The 25,869-nt window shown below is 44.7% G+C and overlaps 2 protein-coding genes across 4 annotated transcripts; both read left to right on the top strand.

Moving 5' to 3' along the window:
- The first annotated feature begins 223 nt into the window (after positions 1-223).
- On the top strand, positions 224-6,746 carry LOC139559245 (ras-related protein Rab-5A-like). Of its 2 annotated transcripts, none has more exons than XM_071375052.1 (6): positions 224-333; positions 2,091-2,320; positions 2,581-2,732; positions 2,965-3,087; positions 3,193-3,286; positions 3,486-6,746. In XM_071375052.1, exons 2-6 carry the CDS (start codon positions 2,155-2,157, stop codon positions 3,599-3,601), a joined length of 651 nt encoding a protein of 216 aa, XP_071231153.1. In that variant the 5' UTR covers positions 224-333; positions 2,091-2,154; the 3' UTR covers positions 3,602-6,746. The 2 variants fall into 2 exon arrangements, with proteins under 2 accessions (XP_071231153.1, XP_071231151.1); XM_071375050.1 differs by having other exon boundaries at positions 259-430.
- Positions 6,747-7,962: 1,216 nt separating this feature from the next.
- LOC139559244 (histone acetyltransferase KAT2B-like) lies at positions 7,963-22,195 on the top strand. Of its 2 annotated transcripts, none has more exons than XM_071375049.1 (18): positions 7,963-8,317; positions 9,075-9,201; positions 9,452-9,597; positions 9,675-9,761; positions 9,889-10,070; positions 10,588-10,779; positions 10,886-10,989; positions 11,153-11,278; positions 11,413-11,552; positions 13,004-13,212; positions 16,653-16,779; positions 17,048-17,158; positions 17,311-17,454; positions 17,602-17,716; positions 17,952-17,979; positions 18,151-18,214; positions 18,337-18,421; positions 19,385-22,195. In XM_071375049.1, exons 1-18 carry the CDS (start codon positions 8,117-8,119, stop codon positions 19,576-19,578), a joined length of 2,382 nt encoding a protein of 793 aa, XP_071231150.1. In that variant the 5' UTR covers positions 7,963-8,116; the 3' UTR covers positions 19,579-22,195. The 2 variants fall into 2 exon arrangements, with proteins under 2 accessions (XP_071231150.1, XP_071231149.1); XM_071375048.1 differs by having other exon boundaries at positions 7,964-8,317; positions 17,949-17,979.
- Positions 22,196-25,869: the final 3,674 nt, after the last annotated feature.

The following is a 25,869-nucleotide window of genomic DNA, read 5'->3' on the forward strand; positions in this document are numbered from 1 at the left end:
CTTAATTATCCAAAAGCTTTTATCTGAGCCCTGTATTTACTTCAATTTTAAATGGCAGATCCAATAACAAAGTAATTGGGTAATCTAACGTCTGCTTCTAACTAGTTTTACTACATTGATCCAAATCACTTGAAATCGCACGTTACTCTTGATTTCATCCTAGAAGAAAAACAATCAAATTCATGAATCCGGCGTTACCTCTGCAGAGCAGACGTGCTGTGTGACGTGGCAGAATGGGCGGAAGGGGTTGTTTGTGTTTTGGTTCTAGTAAAAGGGGAAGTTGCAAGAAGAAAGAAAAAGGAGGAGACGTGATCGGGGTTGTTGAAATTATTTGTATGTTCAACAATACGTATCTGTCCGCACTGCGACCTTTATTTTGTGTATAGACTCGTGTGTGGTATTCTGTGTTCGTCAACCGCCTGGCACTCAGGTATAGTAAGCAAAATGGTGTGACAAGTTGTAGATTTCAGCTCATTAGTTGTCAACAGGCTAGCTTAGCTAGCTTGATATGCTAACATTGGCGTCTGATGAGAAATGCAAAAAATAGGCCTTGGCCCGGATTTGGGTCGGGAAGAGACCTAACAACGGTTTTGTTATTTAATCGTTCCGGTCAAAACCGTGTTCGTGATGCTATTTATTGGTTGTTTATCCTAGTTGTGTTGATCATGTGTGGATATGGGTTCGTCATACGCTTCTGCTTGCTAGTTAGCTTATTGAAAATGTAGTAAGCCAGCCAGCTCCATCATCACATTCGCAATCGGACTTGTTTTGCTAACGTTAGCTTGCCACCCAGTCACCTAACTAACTAACAGTAGCTGCAAGCTAACGTTAATTGGGTTAGCATTTGCTTCTATTTGGAAAATGGCGTACTCTCAATTTTCCAGTTAGATACTGTGGCTTCGAAAATAAATCGAAGAGTAGGCCACGTTAGCTATGCTAATTTAGTACATTGTTAGAAGTTTGAACAGTCCATACTAGCACTGCAGAGATTCATAACAGTGCTGGTTGAGTCACTTCCCACCACGAAGGCAACAGCCAGTACAAGTACAGGCCGTTGGCATTGCTGTCAGCCTATTGCGCATGTTTACCTTCTAACTAACTTAGCTATTATATTAGCTATATGTAGGCGAACATATTTACATTGGAAGGCAACACTGCAACGTCCTTGCTGAGTAGTGTTTTCCTCTATGACAAATTGTGTGTGTGTTTTGGAAAGTTTGAGGGGTACAATTTCAGCTCCGAGTGGGGATGTTACTGTGTGTACCGAAAGAGTTTGCATGGTTTTGACTGTAAATGCATATGGGAAGTCCAGATCAGAGCCATATTATTCTGTCTTCTAAAAACATTTTCATAGTCTACAGATTAGGCACACACAACTCTGTCAGTAGCAATGTATGGTGTATTTGATGAGGGAAATTATATTTTAGTGAGCTCACATATTCAGCCATCTCTGTGATACCATGCACTCAGAGACTGGGCTGGGTCATATTCAATACAGAAAATGGGAGAAAACAGTTTAATACAGGGATATACTATCTGCTTGTCCATTAAGAAAAGCTTGTATTTGTTTTCCGTTGCACAGTGTTTTGCTATGGTGTGCCCATATTAATATGCCCCAGCTCTACAGCAAGGTTTGACTGGCACAAGCCATGTTTATTTTGACAACTTGTTTTCAGGGCAGCCTGCCACACTCAATTGTCTTCAGTAGACAGGATCATCTATTCAGTTTCTACCTCCCTGAGGAAGGAGGGAAATAAAATGTCCAGTTCATTGTGTAGCTCATTCATTCCATTCCAAGATTTCACCATATATTTAAGGGCTAAGTTGATTTATCAGGAGAGTCTGGACACGAATATCAAGGTTTTTTTCTCTTTCGAGAAGCATGTCCACTTCCATACTGTCACCTTGACTCACTTATGGAGGATATAGGCCAGGGTTAAACTACATGTCAAAACAACTTTACGAAAACATCCATATCTCTACTTCAAAATCCTCTTATCTCTCCCACATCTGACATAACCTTAGCGAAAAACATAATCGGAGTTGTGAATAATTGTTCCTTTTTTCCTTCTCTCTACCGCCGCCTCCAGCTGAAGCCCTGACAGCATAGTCAGACGTGCAGGACAAACACTGACCGGGGGATCTGACTAGGCCATGGCCAACAGGGGAGGAGCTACGAGACCCAACGGGTCTAACGCTGGTAACAAGATCTGCCAGTTCAAGCTGGTACTTCTGGGGGAGTCGGCGGTGGGCAAGTCCAGCCTGGTGCTCCGCTTCGTCAAGGGACAGTTCCACGAGTTCCAGGAGAGCACCATTGGAGGTGACCATCACTCATTTATGCACTTAAGCCAGGAACAGAAAAGTATCTATAGCCTCTTCTAGAAGTCTCTATCCCTTCAGTGTTATAAGATCTGAAGGAACCAGTTACGGAAGGAACCTCAGACCTGCAGACAATGGAGCAATAGGGACTATGGGTTGTTGTTGGGTCTGGGCTGTAGTTATTTATTTATCCCTTCATTCATATTGTTGAATGTGTTCACGTCAATTATGTATTTGACAACTCTCTTCTCTCCTCCCCAGCGGCCTTCCTGACCCAGACAGTGTGTCTAGACGACACGACGGTGAAGTTTGAGATCTGGGACACGGCAGGACAGGAGCGCTACCACAGCCTGGCGCCAATGTATTACAGAGGGGCGCAGGCCGCCATCGTGGTCTACGACATCACAAATGAGGCAAGTAGCATAATCTTGATAGATTATATAACCAGTGCAACCAACCTTCCTTTGTAAAAATGATAATTGATCTCACATGTTTGGATATGTGGTCACACTGGTGATCCCTTCACGTGGGATTATTCACATATATTGGAAGTTGGCCTAGGGCTCCGCTCCATTGAAGATAAGGGATTCCAAATTGAAAGTGAAGTGTTTTTAACATCACCATTTCCCTGGTACCATGTCTCAGGAGTCATTTGCGCGGGCCAGGAACTGGGTGAAGGAGCTGCAGAGACAAGCTAGCCCCAACATTGTCATCGCCCTGTCTGGCAACAAGGCTGACCTCGCCAGCAAGAGAGCCGTGGACTTCCAGGTGAGTCCCCCAAACACCTGTACCTATCTGGTGTCACGAGAACACATCGGTGTGTGTCTGCATTTGACAGGCAGTGACTGTCTCTGACATGGTTGTTTTTCCCAGGATGCCCAGTCATATGCAGACGACAACAGCTTGCTCTTCATGGAGACGTCGGCCAAGACGTCTATGAATGTGAACGAGATATTCATGGCTATTGGTAGGTTCCTCTCACCCCGTGACACACATCACTTACTGATGTGTAATTGAATAGGGCCCTGCAGACTCAAATACTCACTAAATACATACTTAGACATGTATCAAGGAAATGGAACTAGCAGGATGTTTTGATCAAGCGATCCTCATCAGTAGCTGGCGTTTGTGAAGTTTTTTTTGTTTGTTTTTCTTCCATCCTCTAGCGAAAAGATTGCCCAAGAGCGAGCCTGCGGCCACTGGAGCTAACAGCGGGCGGAACAGGGGCGTCGACCTAACGGAAGCCGCCCAGCCAACTAAGGCCCCCTGCTGCAGTACTTAAAGCGAAATCCTTTCCCCCCCACACTGCAGTAACTAATGTGATGACCCCCACCCAAAACTCTCTGATCTGCAGCAATGAAAAAAGATGCCCTTTGAACCCCCTTCCCATTCTACCCTTCTCCTCCTCCTCTGCAGTAACTAATGCAAAGCAACGCCCTCATCTATAGTTCTCTCAACGACGCCCCGCCCCTCCCTCTCCCCTACTGGTTCTGCTGTTACTAATTGAGACACCTTCCTCCTTTTTTTCTGAAATTAGTGCCCGCCTTCCCTACCTCATTCTTCCTGACTATTGGCAAGCAGCAGGACTAAGGGGCGGGGCAACTCTGATGGTGGTCTCATCTCCTGGGATAGCTACAGACTATCGCTCTGTGTTTCTAACACAATATCTGTCCTTTCTGTTTGTTTTTTTGTTTTGTTTATTTTTTTTTATAGTGGGAATTATGGATGCATGTATCACTACAAGGCCTAACTTGATAATGAGAAAAAATCTGTGTTAACTTTATTCAGTGGCACAAAAAAATATATTTGAGGGGGAGAGGCTCCAAAGGTTTGCGAGGGCTAATTCTTGACAAGTCGAAGGAAAAGACTGTTTAGCAGTGGTCTTGGGTTCCTTCTAGTTTCTCTCTGTTGATCTCTGTCTACCCTCATCTGTCTCTTGAGTAACGTATTCATATGCTTTGCCCACTAAACCTTTAGTAGTGCTAGTATAGAGTTTCTCCCTTCTGTCTCTCTTTGTCCCATCCCAGGGCCTTGCCTGCTTCTAATGCTCAGCCCCAAATCAAACCCTAACCCCTTAGGTACTTCATGTAGGTCTGAGAGGATTTGAGGTCAAACAATCGGGGAACATTCCACCTAGCCTATCAGAGGGCAAGGTGGAGCGATCCCCATAATGCTCACACCTATTCAATTCTCTCAGGTCTACCTAAGGGGTTAGAGGGCAATTTGGGATTGGGCATAGCTGTCCTAGTGGCATCGTGCAATGGTTCACAATATTGGCTCTGTGATTTCTTCAGTGTCTGCAAGGACCTTCACACTGCAAAGCAAAGCAACCTGCTTCCACACCCACCCCAACCCTACCTGCTATCACCACCTTACCCCCACCAACCCTACCTGCTATCACCACCTTACCCTCACCAACCCTACCTGCTATCACTTCCTTACCCTCACCAACCCTACCTGCTATCACTTCCTTACCCTCACCAACCCTACCTGCTATCACTTCCTTACCCTCCCCAATCCTACCTGCTATCACCACCTTACCCCCACCAACCCTACCTGCTATCACCACCTTACCCCCACCAACCCTACCTGCTATCACCACCTTACCCCCACCAACCCTACCTGCTATCCCCCTCACCAACCCTACTTGCTATCACCACAGTATGGCATTGAGCCTCTGAGACTTGTTCACATGTTCACCTTACCCCCCGCCCCCTGAATGCCAAGCCTCCAGACCCCTTTCCATCCTGACCTGATGGTCTCTGTCCGAGGGAGGGGTTACATGGTGAGGTGACCTCTGTAGGTGTTGAGAGAGGGGAACATGGTGAGATGACCTCTTTAGGTGTTGAGAGAGTGGAACATGGTGAGGTGACTTCTGTAGGTGTTGAGAGAGGGGAACATGGTGAGGTGACTTCTGTAGGTGTTGAGAGAGGGGAACATGGTGAGGTGACCTCTGTAGGTGTTGAGAGAGGGGAACATGGTGAGGTGACCTCTGTAGGTGTTGAGAGAGGGGAACATGGTGAGATGACCTCTAGGCGCTGAGAGAGGGGAACATGGTGAGGTGACCTCTAGGCGTTGAGAGAGGGGAACATGGTGAGGTGACCTCTAGGCGTTGGGAGAGGGGAACATGGTGAGGTGACCTCTAGGCGTTGAGAGAGGGGAACATGGTGAGGTGACTTCTAGGTGTTGAGAGCTTCTTCATTAGGAATCAGCTGACACTGGGTGTGTCCCAAATGTCACCATATTCCCCAAATAGTGCACTGCTTTTGACTAAAGCCCTGGTCAAAAGTAGTGCACTATATAGGGAATAGGGTGCCAACCAGGATGTCTCTCTTTGTCATGGTCACTATTCATCCCCTGTTCTTTAGGAAGTGCAGTGTGTGTACACAGAGGGAGACTGGACTGTTTGGTGATAAAACATCCTCAGAGACAACAAACACAGTCAGACGCAGGTTTATTTCTCTAAACCCTCCCAGATCTAAATAACACACAAGCTAAAACACAGCTCGCTCACACACATACACTTTTGTGTTATTTTTAAACCCTGGACCTGTTACTTACATATACATTTAAACACACATACACACAACCCGTCCTGGTCAATAACTCTGTCCAGGTCTCTTCCTCTTGCCTTGCACTAATGATTCTCATGAATATATCTTGTCATAATTACAGCCAGTGTGATATAAATATATATATATATAATATACTGTACATAGGGTGTTGCAATGTAGTCTACTTTTTCCATTTACAGTTGACAGGACTAATGCTTGCTAGGGAGTTGTCTAGATAATCATTAAAAAACTGTACAGTTAGCAGAAAACAGCTTCAGTGTGGGTTTGGAGTAGTTCCCCCCCCCCCCCCCCCCCACAAAAATGTTTAAATTATAATCGATGGTGGTCTTTATAAATGTAGTGTTATTAACAAAAAAATTCACTTGCATTTCTTTAGTGGTCTGACTTATACTTTATTTCTCAAGAAAAGCAAAATGTTTATTTTTTGGTTTCTATTTTTTAACATTCTCTCTCTCGCATTTCACTCATTTGTGAGTGATCTAAAGCTAGGATGCCCTGTCCAGTACTCCTCATCCCACTAGAACTGAAGTCACACACAATACACTGTCTGGCTGTTGAATCCCTGTTGGAGCAAAGCTGAAAGGATTTAACAAAATTCACTTTCCGCTTGTCTTATAACGTCTCAGTAAGAATATAACAACGTTGTGGGAACAATGTTAACAACCTTAGTAGGAGAAGAAAGACTGCTCTGTTCTACTGTTGGGGTATTAGCTGGTGGATCATGATCATGATGATGAATAAATGGATTAACTCATAGGGATGTACATTGTATACATTTTTGTTGCTGTGGCCACTTAATTGCAGCTGGGAAAAAATAAACAAATGCAAGCATTTTACAGTACTGTTAAATAATATCATGTGTGGAGTAGGATATTTGTGTTAGCTAAGAGGAGGGTGATTGCTATTTTTTTTAATGATCTCTAGAACGTGTGGTTCTAAGATTTATTTTCAGCGGTTCTAGATGTTTTCTTACGCTGCTGTACACTGTCTGGGGTAAAGAACCCCAACCACTCCGCCGGAGGTCACCAGTGACATCCTGTTCTTTTTATCTGACCTTTGACCACTTAGCTTTTCCTATTGAGGTCACAGCGACTAAGGTACTGGTGGTCCTGTCAGACCTGTCCTCACCCTGGCTCTCTGAATATCCAGTCAGAATAATAGAACTCTATGTAAGATGTAATAATCGGCCTATAATTGGAATCATTTTATTACATATGTATTGTGTAACTACAAGGCCTAGTACATTATTGTGGTATTTGTAAGGTGGACATCATCACCAGAGTCTTTTGTCTGCTTTTCCCATGTCTTATATATTTTTTTGCCTATGATGGTATGTCACACTCCATTTGTCCCAAGTCATTACATTTGACCTTGAGATTCTCACTACAAATGGTTACATTTTTTGTGACCTCTACCCTGGATCATAGCCTACTCCAGCATTTCCCAAACTAGGGGTTTGAAAACAGGAAATTCTGATATAAAATGACGTCCGTAACCTCCAGTAGCAGCTAGATGTGGTTGTAATAAACACTGGTTTCTGTTTTCTTCCTACAAATGTAGTTCTATCTTTTGAACGGTTTATGCTAAATATTATTATGACCCCATCACTGATATTGATAAAAGTCACATTGTCCGAGAGAGATTTACATGGTTATCAAAACGTCACGCCAGGGTAAGCCTACACAAAACACAGCCCTTATTTTAAGTGCTTCTAAAATCCCCTCTGGGAAATAATTAATTGTGAAAAAACTATTTCCCTTTTTGACCATTAGGTTTTATGGGTATTATTACACATATGCACACAAGCCTGTGTAGGACTCATTAGAGGCACTAAATCAGACTGGGGGGGGAAAGATCATCAATGATGCTGTCAGACTGATTTATAATAGACTGTCAAAGACACAGTTAAAAAAGTAGACATTGGCTGTAGATTACATCACCTTTTGTTTTTTACATGGTGTGGGTTTTTGATATCAAAATGGGGTCGCGGACCAAAAAAGTTTGGGAACCCCTGGCCAAGCCTACTCACTGGAATACCCATTTTGTCTCCCCTAGTGGAGGAAAAATGGACCTACAATGACAAATAAAAAAATAGGGATCAGCGCATTGAGCTATAAAAAAAAAACGGATCAGCGCCATGTCTGATTCTCCAGTAGTGGAATAGAGAACGGGACACCTAAACCATTTAATTCCAGGGTCGGGGATCCCGTTCGGTCTCGAGGATGTCCGGGAGCGCAGGGATTCAGCAGGGCTCCCCGGCCATCGGTGCAGCGGGATCGGCGCCTGCGGCTCCGGGAGCCGGGGGAACCGAGGGTTCGGGCGCCACGGTAGGATCGGCACGAATCGCGGTGAAGAAGGCGCAGCTCCGCTCCTCCCCGCGCCCGAAGAAACTGGAGAAGCTCGGAGTTTATTCATCTTGCAAGGTAGTTTTAAGTAGTCCATTATTACATTATTTAGCAATTATACATTTTGCAATGTTTTGAAAGTGGATTGAGTTTCAGATGCTTGTTGGTTTGCAGCGCTACCAAAATGCAAACGCAGCAAAGGAAGCCATTGCTGCGCTTGCATTTTTTCATATCCCTCATGCTCTAGTTATGTAAAATGATCCTATTGGAAATGAACATCAGGGGAAAAAACGGCGAAATGTTCAGTCTAGCGCTCCCATATTATAATGTTATAATATGTATTTCTAGGCGGGAGAGTGGACTAAACATTCTCAAGGTGCTTTGACCAATTCAGGTTAGCCTGCATGCCTTGGTGCGGAATGCCTCCAGCAAGGGGAGTGTGCGGGGCGTAATTCACCCCACTGGAATAGTGACAGTGTGTTTTTTCCGTCTGTCAGCGCACCGTGGTAAAATAGAAAGTATTTATTGCAGTTGTATATCATCTGCAGGGAGAGACAGCGTCTTTGTTTTGACAGTGACAGCTGCTGGGGGGCGGAGTTTGTTGTTGTTCCTTGGCTCATGTTCCTGTGCACAGTTTGGCTCCAGCTAAGAGTTGTAGTGAGAGAGGGCTGGCCCACCAGGCATTGCCTAGCTATGCCACTTTGTAGCCAAGCTGTTTTTGTCAACATATGCATATACATTCAATGGGATTTTTCTTATTACGTTATGTTTCTAAACATGTGTGTGTATGCATAAGAGTATGTGTGTTTCTAACCTGTGGAACCCTGTGCTGTAGGCTGAGGGGGCCTGTAAGTGTAACAGCTGGAAGAGCCAGAACCCCCCTCCCACACCACCCCGTACAGACCAACAGCCCAACACTGTCAACCTTCAGGACCCTTGCCGTAGCTGCTCTCATACACTGGGTAAGACTAGGGGGAGAGAGGGTTGAGAGCGGAGACATTAGGAGGGGTTGCCCTGTGTACCGGAGGGGGAGAGAGGGTCAGAGGGGGGACATGGGGATGGGGTGCCACTGCCTCGAGTAAGGGCATGATATAGGCAGGGGGAATGTTCTAGAAATCCAGGTAATAAGGAGGTAACAGGTTTTCAGGGACACATTGGTCATCAAAACTAAAGTCTGTCTTCGCACTCTCACTCACTGTCTCTCCTTTTCAGGTGATCATGTAACCCACCTGGAGAACGTTTCAGAGGAGGAGATGAACAGGCTTCTGGGCATTGCTCTGGACGTGGAGTACCTGAACACATGTGTCCACAAAGAGGAGGATGCTGACACCAAACAAGTCTACTTCTCCCTCTTCAAGGTAGGCCACAGCTCAACATGTCAACAACACATTACTTTCAGTGCATCTGTCTCACAATGTCCTTCTTTCACCTTCAGCTGTTGAGGAAATGCATCCTACAGATGGGCAAACCTGTGGTGGAGGCACAGGAGAGTCCTCCCTTTGAGAAACCTAGCATTGAACAGGCAAGTGTACACAACAAATACACACACACGCCTAGCAAAAAAATACATATTTAGATCACACTTTCACAAGATGTACACATTATACACATTATATTTTGCTTACGTGATCTCTGTGTCTCTTCAACAGGGGGTGAATAACTTTGTCCAGTACAAGTTCAGCCATCTTCCCTCCAAGGAGCGTCAGACCATCGTGGAGCTGGCCAAGATGTTCCTCAACCAGATCAACTACTGGCAGCTGGAGACACCCTCACAGAGACGACAGCGGGCCCCTGCTGATGATGCCGCCGGGTACAAAGTCAACTACACCAGGTAGTAGGTGCCCTTTGATGATATGATTGCAACTGCTGGCAGGCACGCTTTGATGATGCGTTCACAGTCACGACGTGTTTATTCCTAATGCACTGACCACACTGTGGGCTGGCTGGCTTCATGTTCTTAATGCTTACATGCTGACTACACCGGGTGCGTGCGTGCGTCCACGTGCGCCATCCCACCCATGTAGATTTTGTTCATCCACACCAGACATGATTTGTCCTGGGATATAAACATTGGGTTGTTGTTTTACCTGAAATGCACAAGGTCCTTTTTTGTCCTCTGGATCTTGGGAATTTTGACCCATTTTGAGTCACACACAATCGTGTGTTCTCAAACACTTAAACATAGGGTAGCGATGGTGTTTTTAGTCCCCAGTAGCCCCAGTCACTCCCATAACTTGGTACCAACAGATTCATTTTCTCTTCATTCCAATAGATGTGTACATTTCATGCAAATTGTATCACCGTTATATAACCTAGAATAAAACCCACATTTTTGTATTTTCCCCCAGATGGCTGTGCTACTGCAACGTCCCTCAGTTCTGTGACAGTCTACCGCGGTACGAGACGACCCAGATCTTCGGTCGGACCCTGCTGCGCTCCGTCTTCACTGTGATGAGGAAACAGCTGCTAGAGCAGGCCAGGCAGGAGAAGGATAAGCTACCTCCGGAGAAACGCACTCTCATCCTCACACACTTCCCCAAGTAAGAGACAAATTCAAAAAAACGTGTACACACACACACATGAGATAGAGGAGGATTCCTAGTCTCGGTCTACAGTAGGTGTGATGATGATATCTGTGTGCTGTAGATTCCTGTCCATGTTGGAGGAGGAGGTGTACAGTCACAACTCTCCCATCTGGAGTGAAGACTTCCTGGCTGGATCCTCAGGAGGACCGATCCCCATCCATACAGGTAAAACACACCTGACCAAGCCAGCTTGTCCAACACACTCTCACTTAGAGTTTTACCTTGCCTCAAAAAGTTTAAGTAAGGAAAGTTGTGATGTGATTGATATGATGAGTGCTACTCTCCATTGATTAAGTAATCTGATGAGCTCCCCTGTGTATAATGACAGTGATCAGTGCGCCCCCGGTGGCCAGGCCTCTGTACTACAACACCAGCCCAGTATCTGTGGACCCATCCAGCTGTGGCAGTGTCAGTCCTGCCAGGAAGACCGCCTCTGTTCTGGAACCCAGCCCAGGTAAACACAACAGGCTCTACGCACAGATCTAGGATCAGCTTAGCCTCCACAAATTATAACCTTAACCATTAGGGGTGAAATCTCTCTTTAGATCAGTTTCTAGGGGCAACTTTACATATGATCTACCTGTGTAGGTGGGCAGAAGCGGAAGCCATCGGAGCCCCTCCCCCATGAGGAGACTAAGAAGCTCAGGATTGTCGGGGACATCCCCATGGAACTCATCAACGAAGTCATGGCAACCATCACCGACCCCGCCTCCATGCTGGGACCAGAGGTAGCATCAAACACTCAGGGCTCTGTTCAATCAGATCCGCTTTAGCCGACTTCCGAATAGCGGTTGTTTTGGCGGTGCCTGAGGTGGAACTGCATTAGAGCTGTCAAATTCAAAGGCGGCTCCTGGCATTATACCTATAGTGGACATTGCCATTGTCTGCAGGGAGTCACCTTTGGAGAAATCCCATGCAGCCTTCAAGTTCGACGGAATGGAATGGCGGAAATGAAATGGCATCAAACACCTGGAAACCAATTGTTTGATGTATTTGTTACCATTCCACGAATTCCGCCCCAGTTATTATCACGAGCCCGTTCTCCCCAATTAAGGTGCCACCAACCTCGTCCTGGAATGTAAGACATAGTATTCACCTGCTTATGATGATAGAAATACTAATTATTTTGTTTAATGATTAGTCTATTTGAGCGTCATTATTTCTATACAGCCTACACTTTGTATCTGAACTTCTAACTCGAGTGGGGCGGGTGTGGCTTCGTGACAATGATCACAAGAGCAGCTGCTCACCGATTTGAAGGCTCCAACGCAGTTCCACCTCCAACACCACCAAAACATCCGCTATGCGGCTGTCTGCTATCGCCGGTTAACTCTTGATCTGATGGAATCTAGGCCTCAATCAGTCCAACACGTATTCATCAATACTTCCATCTCTTCAGTCCAACACGTATTCATCAATACTTCCATCTCTTCAGTCCAACACGTATTCATCAATACTTCCATCTCTTCAGTCCAACACATAGTCATCAATACTTCTATCTCTTCAGTCCAACATATCATCAATACTTCCATCTCTTCAGTCCAACACGTATTCATCAATACTTCTATCTCTTCAGTCCAACATATCATCAATACTTCCATCTCTTCAGTCCAACACGTATTCATCAATACTTCTATCTCTTCAGTCCACATATAATCAATACTTCCATCTCTTCAGTCCAACACGTATTCATCAATACTTCTATCTCTTCAGTCCACATATAATCAATACTTCCATCTCTTCAGTCCAACACGTATTCATCAATACTTCTATCTCTTCAGTCCAACATATCATCAATACTTCCATCTCTTCAGTCCAACATATAGTCATCAATACTTCTATCTCTTCAGTCCAACATATAGTCATCAATACTTATATCTCTTCAGTCCAACATATAGTCATCAATACTTCCATCGCTTAACACTCTCTATTCCATCTCAGTTTAAAATTATTTAGTGGATATTAGATTATATTTGACTTGCAGTTCAGAACCCCCCACTAAGTCAGTGTTTTAGAGTCAGTATTGAGGTTTGAAGGTGATGATTATGGTGAAGCTACTGCTGCTGCTGACAATAATGATGATAATGGGACAAATATAAGGACACTGCTAAATCAAAATGAGTGCTGTAATAGGACTTGATAATGAGTAAGGCTGACGTCATCCCCTCCCCACCCCCAGACCAGTCTCCTGTCGGCCCACTCAGCCCGTGATGAGGCGGCACGCCTGGAGGAGAGGAGGGGGGTGATAGAGTTCCACGTCATCGGGAACTCCCTCAACCAGAAGCCCAACAAGAGGATCCTCATGTGGCTGGTGGGCCTCCAGAATGTCTTCTCTCACCAGCTGCCTCGCATGCCCAAAGAGTATATCACACGCCTCGTCTTTGACCCGTGAGTGTTTCCATGAAAGATGGCGCCGACAGACATGGCAGCTTTGCTTCTGGCTCCTAAGCAACTTTGCAGTATTTTGTTTTTTTGTGTGTTATTTCTTACATTATTAGCCCAGAACATTTTTTTGTGTTATTATATACAGCCGGAATTAACTTTTGGATATCAGAGCGGCGGTAACTCACCAGGAATACGACTTCCAAGAATTGGATCCTTTGTTTGCACCCGCCAAGGCCATTGAACTTATCCCAGAGGCCGCTCCAAGACCCGGTGGAGAAAAGGTATTTGGAGTGGATTTCTAGTCCGACTCAAGAGGCGGGCACACCATCCACCGCTTCCGAGTATATAACTCGCTAATGTGTATATACTGTCCCCGTCCATACAGCCAGCTGGGTTCTCAGTACATCGCACAGACAGAAATAAAAAACTCTCCAGGAAGAAGAAGGGCAGTGGTGTATGTTTCATGATTAACCACTCGTGGTGTGATTGTGATAACGTACTAAAGTCCTTTTGTTCACCCGACCTAGAATACTCCACAATCAAATGCCAACCGTATTACCTCCCAAGAGAATTATCTTCGGTTATAGTCACAGCTGTGTTTATTCCCCCTCAAGCCGATACCAGGACGGCCCTCAAGGAACTACACTGGACTTTATGCAAACTGGTAACCACATATCCTGAGGCTGCATTTATTGTAGCTGGGGACTTTAACGAAGCAAATTTGAGGAAAATGCTACCGAAGTTCTATCAACACATTGACTGCAGTACTCGCGCTGGGAAAACACTCAACCACTGCTATTCTCTCTTCCGGGATGCCTACAAGGCCCTCCCCCGCCCTCCGTTTGGCAAATCAGATCACAACTCCATTTTGCTCCTCCCTTCCTATAGGCAGAAACTCAAACAGGAAGTACCCGTGCTAAGGTCTATTCAACACTGGTCTGACCAATCAGAATTGAGTTAATCAGGAAGTGTATAGAGGATGTTGTTCCCACTGTTACTATTAAAACCTACCCAAACCAGAAACCATGGATAGATGGCAGCATTCACGCTAAACTGAAAGCATGAACCACCGCATTTAACCATGGCAAGGTGACTGGGAATATGGTTGAATACAAACAGTGTAGTTATTCCCTCTGTAAAGCAATCAAACAGGCCAAACGTCAGTACAGAGACAAAGTGGAGTCACAATTCAACGGCTCAGACATGAGATGTATGTGGCAGGGTCTACAGACAATCACGGATTACAAAGCCACGTCGCGGACACTGACGTTTTTCTCCCAGACAGCTGGGGCGACAGCGTAGCCTAGTGGTTAGAGCATTAGACTAGTAACCGAAAGGTTGCAAGATCGAATCCCCGAGCTGACAAGGTACAAATCTGTCGTTCTGCCCCTGAACAAGGCAGTTAACCCACTGTTCCTAGGCTGTCATTGAAAATAAGAATTTGTTCTTAACTGACTTGCCTAGTTAAAGGTAAAATAATGCCATCGACGTGGCCTGCTCCCAAGGACTGTGTGCTCTCGTTCTCCATGGCCGACGTGAGTGAGACATCTTAATGCTCGCAAGGCTGCTGGGCCAGACGCCATGCCTAGCCGCGTCCTCTGAGCATGCGCAGACCAGCTGGCTGGAGTGTTTACGGACAAATTCAATCTCTCCCTATCCCAGTCTGCTGTCCCCACTTGCTTCAAGATGTCCACCATTGTTCCTGTACCCAAGAAAGCAAAGATAACTGAACTAAATCGCCCTGTAGCACTCACTTCTGTTATCATGAAGTGCTTTGAGAGGCTAGTTAAGGATCATATCACCTCCACCTTACCTGACACCCTAGAACCACTTCAATTTGCTTACCGCCCAATAGATCCACAGACGATGCAATCACCATTGCACTGCATACTGCCCTATCCCATCTGGACAAGAGGAATACCTATGTAAGAATGCTGTTCATTGACTATAGGTCAGCCTTCAACACCATAGGACCCTCCAAGCTCATCATCAAGCTCGGGGTCTGAACCCCGCCCTGTGCAACTGGGTCCTGGACTTCCTGACGGGCCGCCCCCCATGGTGGTGAAGGTAGGAAACAACATCTCCGCTTCACTGATCCTCGACACAGGGGCCCCACAAGGGTGTGTGCTCAGCCCCGTCCTGTACTCCCTGTTCACTCAACTTAATCATCAAGTTTGCAGACGACACAACCATAGTAGGCCAACAATGACGAGACAGTCTACAGAGAGGAGGTGAGGGCCCTGGCAGAATGGTGCCAGGAAATAATCTCTCTTTCAACATCAACAAAACGAAGGAGCTGATCGTGGACTTCAGGAAAGGGGGGGCACGCCCCTATCCACATTGACGGGACCGCAGTGGAGAAGGTGGAAAGCTTCAAGTTTCTCGGCATACACATCAACTGACTATCTGAAATGGTCCACCCACACAGACAGTGTGGTGAAGAAGGCACAAGAGCGCCTCTTCAACCTCAGGAGGCTGAAGAAATTTGACTTGGCCCCTAAGACTCTCACAATTGAGAGCATCCTGTCGGGCTGTATCACCGCCTGGTATGGCAACTGCACCGCCCGCAACCGCAGGGCTCTCCTAGAGGGTGGTGCGGCTTGCACAACACATCACAGAGGGCACACTGCCTGCCCTCCAGGACACCTACAGCAGGAAGGCCAAAAAGATCAACAAGGACATCAACCAGCCGAGCCACGGCCTGTTCACCCCGCTATCATCCAGAAGGCGAGGTCAGTACAGGTGCATCAAAGCTGGGACCGAGAGACTGAAAAACAGCTTCTATCTCAAGGCCTTCACACTGTTAAATAGCCATAACTAGCGGCTATCACCGGGTTACTCAACTGTGCCCCTTAGAGGCTGCTGCCCTAGATACATAGACATGGAATCACTGGTCACTTTAATAATGGAACACTAGTCACTTTAATAATGTTTACATCCTGCTTTACTCATTTCATGTGTATATACTGTATTAAATTCTACTGTATTTTAGTCAATGCCACTTCGACATTGCTCGTCCTAATATTTATATATTTCTTAATTCCATTATTTTACTTTTAGATTTGTGTGTATTGTTGCGAATTGTTAGATATTACTGCACTGTTGGAACTAGGAACACAAGCATTTCACTACACCTGCAATAACATCTGCTAAATTTGTGTATGTGACCAATAAAATAAGATTTGATTTGGAGTTCTACCCTGATTGACTGACCACCAAAGAGAAAAATAGTCCCAACTTTGTAGCATAGAAAGAAAACTCTTAATTTGAAGTTGCTCTACAGTTGCAACCAGAGGTTTGACCCCTCAATGTTATGTCAACAGTGGCAACAATTGAACATTACACCTGGCTGTATCTCTTTAACCCTAAAGCAGAAGTTGAACCCAGTTGCGAATTATGAGGTGTTGAGATAAATGGGAACCGTTCACTTTCTCTCCAAACAGGAAGCACAAGACTCTGTCGCTGATCAAAGATGGCCGTGTGATCGGAGGGATTTGCTTCCGGATGTTCCCCTCGCAGAGCTTCACAGAGATCGTATTCTGTGCTGTCACCTCCAACGAGCAGGTCAAGGTACGAGAATGCAGCTCTTTTAACCTAGTCCCATATCTGTTTGTGCTGTCTTTCCAACTCCTATGGACATGTTTGACATGACAGTGACCATAGGACTTGGCTATACACAAACGAACAGTTCTGGGACCAGGCTACAGTTCCACTTCTGGTCGCATTTCTGTTGGTATTAACTGATATGACTGATATTCATTCTACTGCCATTGAGCTCCGTGCCTCACTCTTCTTGATTGGTCAGTTTTGACCTTTGACCCCTACCTATTGTTTAAAGGGATACGGCACTCACCTGATGAACCATCTGAAGGAGTACCACATCAAGCACGATATCCTCAACTTCCTCACCTACGCAGACGAGTATGCCATTGGCTACTTCAAAAAGCAGGTCAGTACATTATTGGTTGCTTTAAATAATCAGCAAATGGCATTGGTTATCTTGTAATGTAGGGAAACATCAAGAAACTGTCTCTTTAAAAAATGTACCATTCTTACAGCTCTCTGTCTTTCTCTTTCTCTCCATCTCTCTCTCTGTCTCAGGGCTTCTCTAAAGACATCAAGGTTCCCAAGGCCAAGTATCTGGGCTACATAAAAGACTATGAGGGAGCGACGCTGATGGGCTGTGAGCTCAACCCCAGCATCCCTTACACTGAGTTCTCTGTCATTATCAAGAAACAGAAAGAGGTGTGTGTGGTGTGTGCACGCCTACAATGTCTATTTGTATAATAAAAATTGAGTTACCTAAATTCTCTCTCTTTCGGTCTCCCTTCCACTATCTCTCTCACACCCTCCCCCCTCTCCCTCCCTCACTCACTCCATCCTCCCTTTCAGATCATAAAGAAACTGATAGAGAGGAAGCAAGGTCAGATCAGAAAGGTCTACCCAGGACTTTCCTGTTTTAAGGAAGGAGTTAGACAGATTCCCATCGAGAGCATTCCTGGAATACGTACGTTTCTCCTCCTGTCATTATATTAGTCTACCTTCAGCATAGGTTCAAAGGATGCGTCCAAAATGGCACCCTATTCCCTACATGGGCCCTGGTAAAATGTAGGGCACTATAGGGAATATGGTGCCATTGTGGACAAAGGCAAATCTCCAAAGAGGTAGCAGTGATTTGGGCAGTAAAGAAGTGTGTGGACAGTGTCTCTAGTTTAACTCAAATTTATTTTTGTCACCAGGAGAAACTGGATGGAAACCGGTGGGCAAAGGGTAAGTGAGTCTTTCAGCTCCTTATAGCTTCTACTCATCTATTTTTAGTAAAACAAATGTAACGGCTTGTAAGTTTTCCTTCTAAAGCTTAGCCAGTGAGCTACCACTGTCATGGTAACTCTGACAGATAATTAGGTGATCACAACTTCCTGTTTCCTGTTGTGATCCCAGGAAAGAGCTGAAGGATCCAGATCAGCTGTACAGCACCCTGAAGACCATCCTACAACACGTTAAGGTGAGCGACACGCACATACGCACACACACGCATGCACACATGCACTCACTCACTCTCTCTCAAATGCACATACACACCAACTCGTAGCCACACACACACAGGTTTCTCGTTATGTGTTATAGAGTCACCAGAATGCCTGGCCGTTCATGGAACCAGTGAAGAAGACTGAGGCTCCTGGCTACTACCAAGTCATCCGCTTCCCTATGGGTATGTATGGCACTACGCATGGAACACATCTGTGCCTGGGTCAACTCTTCAGGGGAAGGAATATAGCCATACATAACTTGTAAGCAAGAAAATATGGATGATTGAATTGAGTCAGATACAGCCCCTTCAGAAAGTATTCATACCCCTTGACTTGTTCCACATTATGTTGTGTTACAGCCTGAATTCAAAATGGATTCAATAGATTTTTTTCTGACCCATCTACACACAATACCCCATAATGACAAAGTAAAAGTGTTTGCTAATTTATTGAAGAATTACATTTATTGAAGGCCGAAACATGGGTAAATCTCTAAGGGCTTTCCACACCTGGATTATGCAACATTTGTCCCATTATTCTGTAAAAAAAAAAATATTCAAGCTGTCAAATTGGTTGTTGATCATTGCTTGACAACCATTTTCAGGTCTTGCCATAGATTTTCAAGTAGATTTAAGTAAAGTCTGTAACTCAGCCACTCAGGAACATTCACTGTCTTCTTGGTAAGCAACTCCAGTGTAGATTTTGCCTTGTGTTTTAGATTATTGTTCTGCTGAAAGGTTCATTAATCTTCTAGTGTCTGGTGGAAACCAGACTGAACCAGGTTTTCCGCTCTGATTTTGCCTGTAGTTAGCTCCTTTCCATATTTTTTTTAAATCACAGAGCGGAACAGCGGACTGTCAAGCTCCCGCCTATCCTCTCTTTGGATTGATGGATACATCTCTTTATTTTAATACTTTTAAAAATATTCGATGAAGGGTGTTGTTGTCAATGCCTGTATTCGATGGAGATTGAGATGCTACGCTGAATATGCATAGACCATCTTATTTATTTGATTTGACTTCTTCTCTGGTATTAGTTACCTACAGACAGACACGTAATGGCTAGTTAAGTCATATTGTGTTAATTACAACGTTTGGTTTCATAGAGGTTAATCAAGAGTCGTGTTAATGTGTGATTATCTCCAGACCTGAAGACGATGTCTGAGCGTCTGAAGAGCAGGTACTACACCACGCGGAAGCTCTTCATGGCCGACATGCAGCGCATCTTCACCAACTGTCGCGAGTACAATCCCCCAGAGAGCGAGTACTACAAGTGTGCCAACCTGCTAGAGAAGTTCTTCTACACCAAGATCAAGGAGGCAGGTCTCATTGAGAAGTGAAGAGATGGAAGGGGCTTCAAGGGTGAGGGAGCAATGGCTTAGGTCTAATGATTTCAAAAGGTTTTTGTTTTTATTTACTTATTCTTTATTTTTCTACTGCGTTCAACCAGAAAGAGATAGATATATATCCAGTAGGGAGGATGATTTTAGGTTAATCAGTATACTATCCCTTGCCCCACTCAGGAAAACAGAAGTCCTAGATAGAAACTTCCATCTGTTCAGCTAACCTAACCCTCCATCTGTTCAGCTAACCCAACCCTCCTTCTGTTCAGCCAACCCAACCCTCCATCTGTTCAGCTAACCCAACCCTCCATCTGTTCAGCTAACCCAACCCTCCATCTGTTCAGCTAACCCAACCCTCCTTCTGTTCAGCTAACCTAACCCTCCATCTGTTCAGCCAACCCAACCCTCCATCTGTTCAGCTAACCCAACCCTCCATCTGTTCAGCTAACCCAACCCTCCATCTGTTCAGCTAACCCAACCCTCCATCTGTTCAGCTAACCTAACCCTCCATCTGTTCAGCTAACCCAACCCTCCATCTGTTCAGCTAACCCAACCCTCCATCTGTTCAGCTAACCCAACCCTCCATCTGTTCAGCTAACCCAACCCTCCATCTGTTCAGCTAACCCAACCCTCCATCTGTTCAGCTAACCCAACCCTCCATCTGTTCAGCTAACCCAACCCTCCATCTGTTCAGCTAACCCAACCCTCCATCTGTTCAGCCTACCCAACCCTCCATCTGTTCAGCTAACCTAACCCTCCATCTGTTCAGCTAACCCAACCCTCCATCTGTTCAGCTAACCCAACCCTCCTTCTGTTCAGCTAACCTAACCCTCCATCTGTTCAGCTAACCCAACCCTCCATCTGTTCAGCTAACCTAACCCTCCATCTGTTCAGCTAACCCAACCCTCCATCTGTTCAGCTAACCCAACCCTCCATCTGTTCAGCTAACCCAACCCTCCATCTGTTCAGCTAACCCAACCCTCCATCTGTTCAGCTAACCCAACCCTCCTTCTGTTCAGCTAACCTAAACCTCCATCTGTTCAGCTAACCCAAACCTCCATCTGTTCAGCTAACCCAAACCTCCATCTGTTCAGCTAACCCAACCCTCCATCTGTTCAGCTAACCTAACCCTCCATCTGTTCAGCTGACCTAACCCTCCATCTGTTCAGCTGACCTAACCCTCCATCTGTTCAGCTGACCCAACCCTCCATCTGTTCAGCTAACCCAACCCTCCATCTGTTCAGCTAACCCAACCCTCCATCTGTTCAGCTAACCCAACCCTCCATCTGTTCAGCTGACCTAACCCTCCATCTGTTCAGCTAACCTAAACCTCCATCTGTTCAGCTAACCTAACCCTCCATCTGTTCAGCTGACCTAACCCTCCATCTGTTCAGCTGACCTAACCCTCCATCTGTTCAGCTGACCTAACCCTCCATCTGTTCAGCTGACCCAACCCTCCATCTGTTCAGCTAACCCAACCCTCCATCTGTTCAGCTAACCCAACCCTCCATCTGTTCAGCTGACCTAACCCTCCATCTGTTCAGCTAACCTAAACCTCCATCTGTTCAGCTAACCTAACCCTCCATCTGTTCAGCTAATCCAACCCTCCATCTGTTCAGCTGACCTAACTGTACATCTGTTCGGAGTCATACTACATGTAAGACGTCACATCTGTGAAGAACTGGACTGTCTGAGAGATATGGGGAGGGATAGTCAGTCAGTTACTCAGCCATTCAGTCTCTGTCTCCATATGGTGTTACTGGGTTGTAATGGTGTAGGGTGAAAATACCGCTAGATGCCGATTTTGGGTCAGTTTTGCACTTTCCCCACTAATGGAAAAGGTTAGGATTAGGGGAGGCGAAGCTGATCCTATATCTGTACCTAGGGGAAACCTCTCCCTGGAACCATAGTAGTCTGACTTGTCTTATTTGTATGTGCGTGTTACGCGTGACTTCAGATGAGGTCTGTCCCAGAATTTATGAGGGCAAAATTTGTATGTATGTTACTAGAGTTCATCCTGCCAAAAAAGGAAAATTATATTTTAAATCTGTATGTATGAATTTTAACAATTGTAAACCTCTTGAATTACTTGCTGTATATTTTTCCTGGTTTGTTTTTAAACTGAAAAGAGGGGAAGCCCTTCATGCTGGTCCATGTAAAAAGTCCCATAGGGCAAAAGGTGACCATGGAAATGCACTTATTTATTTTTTCAAGCAACTATTCAGCATCACATGGTGAAAAATAGCTTTTTTGTTTTCCATCGAGATGTTCTGTTTTTTGAGAAAAGCACTATGAACTAATGGCTAATTTTAACTATGTAGAGTTTCTCCTTATTTATGTGCTGTAATTTTTAAGGAATAATGCTTAAGAAAATAATTTATTCTGTCTTATTATTTCTGTCTAGACGATTGATATCTTTGTACTTTGAAGATAAAATAAAAAGATTGTGCAATACTATGTAGTTTTGCTGTTTTGTATAAAAGATGTTTGTACTTTTTCAAACTTTAGGAGAAACCTGGATTTTGTAATATGTCAAAGTTATTACATAGCCTTTGTAATATTGGTTTGAATGACAGACTATTTTATAGACTGATTAAAATAGAAGTGAATCTAATGGATTGGAGTTGTGTTTTTCCTGCTACAAATCACACTGACTCGGCCGTTCCAACTCAAATCCCACTTTGCAAATCGATATAAAACAAAAGCGGTTTTATACCTGCCGCTAACATGGGTCCTGTGTCCTGGTATTATCCACATTCTGATTGCCCACAGTTGAAATAACAGGTGTAAACGATTCAAATAACATTGTCGAGTTCACCTGCTCAGAGGTTGCGTGCCACATCAACTGTCATCGACTGACAGATTGCTATAACATGTGGTTAGTTGATACTTAAATACCTATCCAGGCATTGTAAGGTCTGGCAGGCGTCAGCAACCCCTGGGCAGAGGAATGCGCCCTTCGTGATCAGATCTTTCTGACCATCTCCAGAGGTAGTTGGGGACGATTTAATTGGTTAGATGAAAGCTTAGTGACAGGTCAGTGGGTGGCGGGTCAGTGCTATCTGGAATCCTTGGGACGTCATTTTTGTTTGGCCCTATATTCATTTGGCAGTGGTGGCCCGCCACTTAATATATATTTTTAAAGAATATATATTTATATATACACTTCTGCCGAGACACGCTTTTTAAGATCAGAGTGACAAGTTACATTTATTTGTAGAAAGTAGCATTTGATGCATTGTTTTTTAAGGTAACTGCAGATGGGCAACCCCAAACTTCAGCCTATTTATGTAAAGCCACTACGCTGCATCAGTCAGGCTACAGTAATGCAGGTTACAAATTATATTTCAGATGGTGTCTTTTAATGTACAACCTGAGTGTATACGGGGCCATTAAAGACTCAGCTGAATAGGAATCATGGACTGAATGTTTATTCATAAAACCAAAACATCTTACGCATGAAAACAGCGGCATGTGGCAAATGAATATTCAAAGTTCTAGAAAAGGCAAGCTCAACATATATGTACAACAGTGAACTAACTGAACACAACCATACAGTAGATGAGGAACATGTCGTCCGACAGAATGCTGTTCTAACATCGCCCTCTACAGATGGCTAACAATCAATACAGGCATCACGAAACGGGGAGATGGAGAGAATATAGATTTTGGGGAGATATACTTGAACATCTCCAATGCCCCTGATGATTTGGCTAAATTCAGCCTACTGATAAGAACAAAGAATGAACTAAGAAATGAACCACAATTTAAGCTGCTTCCATTATTTCATTGGACAAAAAACTATAAAAATAATTAATCACAAACACAGGTGCCAAACTAACTCTCAAACAAATTTGAATGGGTAAAACATGTGTTCAATGTGTGGACATAAAGCACATGTTAGCGACATCCCACAAAAGACTCATTGTATTTCTCCAACGACGGCTGGGTCTTCATGGACTTCCTGGGTTTCTGTTTGAAGATGGGAGAGCGGAGGAACTTGGTGTCTGTGAACTTGTCTCCACGCCTCAGTTTCCTGAGATAGGAAATAAGAGATGGAGAAAGGATAGAGATTATCTTGTGTGGTGTTCATGTTTTGTTATTCAACCAATAAGGTTGATAGACCCACAACATTATTGGGTTTTTAAAACAATAGTCATATCAATTTACGTAAAAATACTTAGATGTTGACATATCAATTACAAGCAATATAGACAGCAAACATGGTTAATATTTGCCATTTACCTCTGCTAGATCACATTTATCAATAAAAGCGCTATTGTTTTATTTTTTATAAAATTATAATCAAGACATAGGTGGGGAAGAAATCATGTTTATCTTGAACAAATATACATGAAACAAGGTTATCACAATTGATGTTCATTGGTTTGAAATACAGTATTTTATGGAAATTATAAATGAGCCCCATTGAACAAAAATTTAACACAAATTAAGGCCAGTCTACACACTATGAGGGACAGAGTTTTGCTGTGTTTGTGTTGCAAATGTATTTCTTGCACTTGATGCATGTGTACTGTGTCTTCCTGTCCTTTTTGGTTCCACACACATCGCAGCGCTTCTTCTTGTTGCTACCGGCTGCAATTTAGAATGATGAACACAGTTCAGGAATTTTACATTCAGTTCAGGAATTTTACGAATTTCTCACTCACATATATAGTTACAGCAGGCCATGGTAGGAGAGTCAGACACACACACGCAACAACATCACTCACACTTACTTCCGGTATTGGAGTTGTTGGTTCTGTGGGTCGGGCGGATGGGGCACCATCATCCTCCTCCTGAATCCTCCTCATGATGGCTGCAGAAACCGGGGTCCTTGGGATATGTTGCCTCTGGATTCGAGGTCTTACTAATGCCTTGCCCAGCTCGTCGAGAAAGAGCCGTCTCCCTCTGGAGCTTCCCTCTGTTCCAATCTGGGTTCAATGCCATCCAGATGACAAACACATTATACATCGAGATGTCCAAGAACTTGAAGAATATCACAAATGACCAGCTTGGGTTCTTCTTTTGGAGCTGAAGCTACCAGCTTGCCTAAATTGGCCACCCCTCCTTTTGTGCCATTGTAATCCATTATTATTTCTGGTTTTTGATGTTCCTGGCCACAGATTATCTCATCCCTATGCAGCGTACTCATGAGTACCACATTTTTGGCTTTCTTTGGCACGTTGGACACTAGGGACGTGTTGGCTGTGAACACAAACTTAGAAGAATTGATAGGCTGTTCCATGTATTCAACAGCTGAGGTGGGAGCTCTGGCTTGTTTTTTCCTACTGTTCCTACCATCATCAGCTTCCTCTTGAGGAGTTCCTCTCCCAGCTTGTGCGAAGTAAAGAAAGTTATCGCATGTGATGTTGTGGCCACGGAGTCCCTGTGTCACGTCCAGGACAACCCACATCCCTTGTTTGTTCTCAGGGCCCCTCCACCTGGCTTCCCCGTATACACTTGCAAGTTCCACGCACATGATGAAGCAGCATCAAAGGCAGCCCAGATCTTGATTCCATATTTTGCGGGTTTAGACTGTATGTACTGCCGGAAGGGGCAGCGGTTCCTAAATGGCACAAGCTGCTCATCAACAGTAACGTTGGGCCCAGGGTTGTAAAACAGGGGAAGGCTGTACACCCACTTGCTCAACACTCACCTGATTGCAGCTAGCTTGTCTCTCTGCCGCCGAGCTGGTCTGGTGTCTCGGTTATTGAAGCAGATAATCCTGGAAATAATGTGGAAGTTTTCCAGAGACATTGTTGCATGTAAAAGTTAACCCACAGGGATTTTGTGGATTCCCATTGGATCTGAAAACACCAGCAAGGATAAGAATGCCAAAATATGCATGTAAATGAGTTTGGTCCGTCTCCTTCCATCTCTCTCCAAAAACACAGCTTCCCTCCAAATTAGTGCTGTCCATAATGATTTTCTGGATGGTGTCTGGGAAGAACAGTTCAAAAGAAGACTATGTCCTGCACATGAGTAACCCCCATCCGCGTCGGCCCTGGTTGCATCCTTATCACATTGGCAGCCATGCGGGGTGGCTCGTTCCTTGGTCAAGAAGACCATTCAATGCCACCATTTATTGACATCCCTATTTATCCTCCTGCAGGCTGCTGATGAGCTGGTTGCTGACGGCTGAACCTGGGGCTGGCTGGTCCTAGCTGAGGGTAAATTCTATCTTCTTTCAACTCATTGTCAGACTCTGAATTGACAGAGACATGATCCTCATATTCTTCATCTTCCAAAGTGGAAGATGCTCCTTCCACACTAGCTTCTCTCTCT

This window comes from Salvelinus alpinus, chromosome 29 (assembly GCF_045679555.1).
Source record: "Salvelinus alpinus chromosome 29, SLU_Salpinus.1, whole genome shotgun sequence".
Classification (NCBI taxonomy): domain Eukaryota; kingdom Metazoa; phylum Chordata; class Actinopteri; order Salmoniformes; family Salmonidae; genus Salvelinus; species Salvelinus alpinus.